This window comes from Ptychodera flava, chromosome 15 (assembly GCF_041260155.1).
Source record: "Ptychodera flava strain L36383 chromosome 15, AS_Pfla_20210202, whole genome shotgun sequence".
Taxonomy (NCBI): Eukaryota; Metazoa; Hemichordata; class Enteropneusta; family Ptychoderidae; genus Ptychodera; species Ptychodera flava.
In genome coordinates, this window is record NC_091942.1 from 24,898,573 (window position 1) to 24,903,957 (window position 5,385).

The window sequence follows — 5,385 nt, forward strand, 5'->3', positions numbered from 1 at the left end:
TATCTTATAAAAACACATGTTTAATTAACTAATTAAAATGAAACCATTTCTGCAGCCAGGCGTTTGGCAAGCGATTCAATTTTCATCAAATGAATGCTGTTATTCTATAAATATACTTTTAATTTATATATTCATGTCATGATATGAAACAACGAACAAACTAATGACAGAAAAGGGTCACTTCAACTGTTGCCGCCATGAAGTAGGGCTCAGTGTTCAGTGACTGTACGTCACATGCCTGGCCTCCTAACCGAATAAAAAACTGTCACCAGGGGGTGTCACACTGAGAGTGGAAATTTCCACTTTGACGCACTTGGGGATTGTAAGAGGCAGGCGTTTTTGGTCAAGTTACGAACGTTTAATTTAATTCAAAAGAGCAAATCGTATTGGCTGAGTCGTCCCAGTAAGTTGTAAAGTTAAAACAGGCATAACATTGGAAGGAGAAAGGACCGCCATCGGTAAGTTCTATTCATTTTCTTTTTCAGGAAATACAGGATAAAAATACATGATTGACGACATATTAGGCATGGATCGGCACCTGAGTACAGGCTGTGTAATTTTGTCATCCTTTGTGCACTACATACAACGGGCGCGGCAACAAGAAACATAGGTCGGGCAATAAAACTTGATCTCGATGTTACCGACACACGCAAATTTCATCTCCGACTCCCGTATGCAGTGAATCCATTAACCCATCGTTCTACCTCGATTGACGCCGTTAACATTGGCACAGCAAACTTCAAAATTCGTCTAAGGTTGCCCCCATACAAACTTGGCTGTACTGTCAGAGTCACGGTCACTCTTCTCAAGCTAGGGCACAGTCGAACCATGATGAATTTCATTGAATAACAAAAAATATAAAAATTGAGAGAGAGAGAGAGAGAGAGAGAGAGAGAGAGAGAGAGAGAGAGAGAGAGAGAGAGAGAGAGAGAGAGGAGGGGGGGGGAGGGAGAGAGAGAGGCTAGCAACCTCGAGACCTTGTTTGTGCCAGTAGAGGCTTACCTCTGACCTATGTGATTGACGTCACAGTAATTTTTCATATATTTTGATCAATGTCAGTTCCCCCATGACATATATCACTTATCATATTCCGAACCACATTGAGGCTCACACAAGTCCTATTGTATCCAAAGCAACTATACGTCAGCAGCTGAGGCATATCTATTTGTAGATCATACTCAGTGATCTCAGTGAACATTATAGTCTATATACACCTGGTTTATATGTTCTACCGTGCTCCAAGTTCTAGAACAGCAATTAACCTGGTAGGTAAACTCTAGCCAGTTCATATTTCTCCTGTCTGGCTTCACACCTGTTTTACAACACCCGGATGTAGGTTGTCGTTCGGCAAAGTTCCATCTTTTCACGGCGGCCGTCGCTGAGCGCAAATGCCACCGTCAGCACTCGCAACGACTTTCTTTTATTGTCTTGGTGGCTGATGTTGTCCTTCAGTGTCCCATACTAGCGCCACTTTTATTTCATTTATTATAAAATTATTACGCACAGATGCCTTGAGAAAATACGGAAGGCGAACCTATATTGATGAACGCACCGCGAGTCCGGCAACCATAACGGTAGACGTGTATCGCCCGTATACTGACGTAAAACCATTTGTTATCTTGACAGTGTTTGGTTAACACCCAGTTGGTGGTGAACACAGCGTTTTACTTCCTTCCCTATGCATTATAATGGAAATAATGCTGTGAATAATGTTATTTAATTACTCTATGTTACGATAAAACCCATTATCCGATGACTCAGCTGTACGAGACTCCCTCCGTCAACCACATCCACCCTCCTTGACTTGTATACGTTTACTTTTATAGAACCTGTAGATCTTTAACGACAGTTTAAATTTTATGACTATTTTAAATTTTGCCGTCCCAACTGAACCAAAATGGACTTTTGTTGTACGCGTGATTTTCTCACTGCAGCATCGTGGCAAGGCACACTGCATGAGCAAATATGCCTTTTGCGTAAATCATATAGGCCAGAATGCTTGCAAATAGGAATTTCAAGACGGGGTTAGTTCTACTTTATTGGGAGATGTGGCTAATTATTTTATTGCACGCACCATGTTTGAACTAGGGCGCCCCATACAGCCGCAGTCACATGCCCTCAGAATTGTATGTTTCTAAGCAACTGTATGTATTTCTGCACCTGTGGGTGTTTCAGATATGCTTTAAGGTTTCCGTCTTTCTTGACATTTATTTGCAGCCATGAGTAGGAGAAGTCGTGGAGAAAAAGGTTTGGATTCTAGGAAAATTAGAGCAATAGAACAACAGCTGTAATTTATGATAATTATATTAATATATTTTTTTGTTCCAAGAAAAAAAGTACATCTCCCACAAGGATGATGCAATGCAAAGTATTGCGATGGAAATTTGACCTTTCCCCTTACCCATTTCAAGACTGCATGTCAAACATCCATAAAAGAGGTTTTTTTGTTATTGTGGCCTAATAAGCTATAAATCAATGTACCGGCAGGGTTTTCATTTTGACAAGAGCGCTAGGTATAGCTGAACAGACTTTTGAAACGAAAACTAGGTTTGCTGTCGCTAGTACCTGTCACCATACTATAAGTTACCGGGTTTGCTCTGTCATCGCCGCTGTCAAGTACTATGAATCACCTTTACACACGTACTAAATGACACACTTGTTGACTGTTTTTGGCGAGTCGCTACGGATACATGTGTTGACCAACGTCGATGCAGACATATATCTTTGTCTCTCACAAAAAACGCGGAAAATCCCTGCTTTGTCAGTAGATCGCAGGGCTTCCTTATCACACAACCTGCTTTTGCACAACTGTAACTTAAGGTATTTGGTGTCGGAGAGGCAAACAGAGCTGTTAGCGATAAGCTTTCTCAGATTTTTTTTGTTGTGAGTATTTTTTTCGTATGTGGGACGGGGAAAGGGCTGGTAGGTAATTTAGCCGTGCTGATAGGTATGATTTTGATTGTCCTCTTCTTTGCTACTAAGGTGTGAGAGTAGATGACGTAGCTAGTCTGGAATCCAATCAAGAAATCGTTGCATATATCATCTGCACGAGGGAAAATTTCTTTCTCTTGCATGACGGGAAAACACGTTATAGTCAGCAAGAGGTGAAAACTTTCAAATCGTCGCGAGAGGGCGGCTTCGAATAGCTTTCTCTTTCCTCTCCAAATTTTAATTTTGTTCAAAATACCTCAGAATGATATATCGACATGAGAAACATCTGTGGTTACAGTAGCTCGAAACAGACTCGTTAGCTGCCGTTGAAAGGATGTCAGTACAGTTCAGCTGTGTCAGCTCAAGGGGCAGAAATAGAAGCGAGCTCGAGGATTAAAATTATTTTGATGACGGTCATTTTAATCGCGGTGTTGTAATAGATTGCGCTGTGTTGGTGATGATGTCATCGGCTGTAGCGACAATGGTGAAAGCGGTTGAAGTGATGGTGTTATTGTGACCGGGGAGGGGGGGGGGTTAGAAGCAGTGACATGTTGTCTTGATGATGTTGGTGGTTAGGATGCTTATGATGACATTATTTGTGATTGATGGCGTTTGTGATGATGAACATGATGATGATGATGGTGATGATGATGATGATGATGATGATGATGATGATATGGTGAGGATGATAATGACATGGTGACATAGTTATAATAAGTTATCGATTTGGTTTAAACTAAAATGGCTTTCGTCCTATAGGAAAAATGGAGTACAGTACCAACTACGACACGAAGTATTCGGACCCAATAGGAAACCCGCCGCCGCCACCAGCGTATGCCCAGGCACAAAGCGTTCCTCCGCCACCGGGTCAGGGTACCGCTGCCTACACCAGTACATCGGTGGTTGTGGGTCAGCCAACGGTCACGGTCGTTGCTCCGTTGATGTTGAGAGATGTGCCTATATCATGTAATTGTCCGACTTGCCACCAAAATATTGTGACGAACGTGGAGTTCAAAGTCGGTGGCTTAACCTGGATAATCTGTTGCTTCCTATGGCTGATCGGGTAAGACGTTAGCTTAACATAAGCTGTTGGCCATCCCCGTAGAATTGCAATAAATAGTCGGTCTACTTTAAATACAGGACAACATGTTATGGTAAACGAGAGCGAGATACTTTAATATGAGAGAGAGAGAGAGAGAGAGAGAGAGAGAGAGAGAGAGAGAGAGCAATCGAACAAGTTAAATCTCGAATCAAACCATATAAATAGAATAGTTTTGGTCTTAGGACACGAAATCAGGCCTGCTTGGTGACTATATTATTTCACTCTTTCACTCATATTCAACTTAATTCCTAGGAAGCATATTCGTACATTGCTACATGGATGAGAAGTAACTCACAGGTTTCTCTCCCGCCACTGCAAGGTCAATGTACAACTTTTTAATGGGTCAACGAGGGCTGATTTACAGTATTTTATGAACTTATTTTACCGTTCTTAATCCAACACAGGTTATCGTTGTTTAGTCCAACAATTTGCACGGCTATCCTTACGACTAGTTGCGGTTTTGAAAGAATAGGCCATTGTTTCTTTCGGCTGAGACAGCATAAAAGATTGGCATGCTCAAATAAGATTGGCATGCGCAAATCTCACTTTAATATTAGGGAGCATTCGTTATTTATGGGGGGGGGGCGGTGGAATTTGAGCGACAAATGAAACGTAAAAAGCGACCCCCCCTCCAAATCAAATTTCTAAAATTTGACCCCCCCTCAATTCATCAATTGTAAAATGTGACCCCCCCCCCCCCATGAAAAAAAAAAAAATTCATCAGATTTGATTCATTAACCCTTCGCACCCTGTGGCCCCGGCTGAAAAAGTTTCCTCACATACTAGAGAATCAACACTTTTGGTGAAATGCCAAAATCAAATTTTTGCACACACATGAACTTGTAATCGCTGTAGTCTAATCAAGTACACTAATATCAATAATCAAGAGTACATAAATACACAGATTTACCTAGTTTTATATTGGAAAAAAATTATTCATAGTTTCCATATATACAAGATAGTGAATCAACATTTCGGTGACATTCCAAAATCAAATTTCTTGCACAAACATCCACTTGTTACCACCCTAGTCTAATCAAGTAAATTAATATCAATAATCAAGCGTACATAAATACACAGATTTAACTAGTTATGTTATGGAAAAAAATTATTCATAGTTTCCTCTGACAAGATAGTGAATTAACAATTCGGTGAAATTCCAAAATCATATTTCTTGCTCACACATGCACTGGTAACTACCCTAGTCTTATCAAGTACATTAATATCAATAATCAAGAAACTATAAATACACAGATTTAGCTAGTTTTTGTATTTAAAAGAAATTATTCATAGCTTCTCATAGATTATGTATGGAGGACCTGTGTATTTTCTATTTTGCCTGGGAGTTCTTG

At 40.5% G+C, this 5,385-nt stretch overlaps 1 protein-coding gene across 3 annotated transcripts in view; it reads left to right on the forward strand.

The window, feature by feature from the left end:
• Positions 1–297: 297 nt before the first annotated feature.
• LOC139151643 (LITAF domain-containing protein-like) overlaps positions 298–5,385 on the forward strand; it is an 8,618-nt gene continuing 3,530 nt past the window's right edge. Inside the window, exons 1-2 of one of the 3 annotated variants that reach the window (XM_070724571.1) lie at positions 298–458; positions 3,691–3,994. In XM_070724571.1, coding sequence (XP_070580672.1) covers positions 3,696–3,994 — 299 coding nt within the window. In that variant the 5' untranslated portion in view covers positions 298–458; positions 3,691–3,695. Of the gene's footprint in view, positions 459–1,101; positions 1,266–2,794; positions 2,884–3,690; positions 3,995–5,385 lie in introns of those variants that run through there. The other 2 variants (XM_070724572.1, XM_070724573.1) reach the window with 2 other exon arrangements.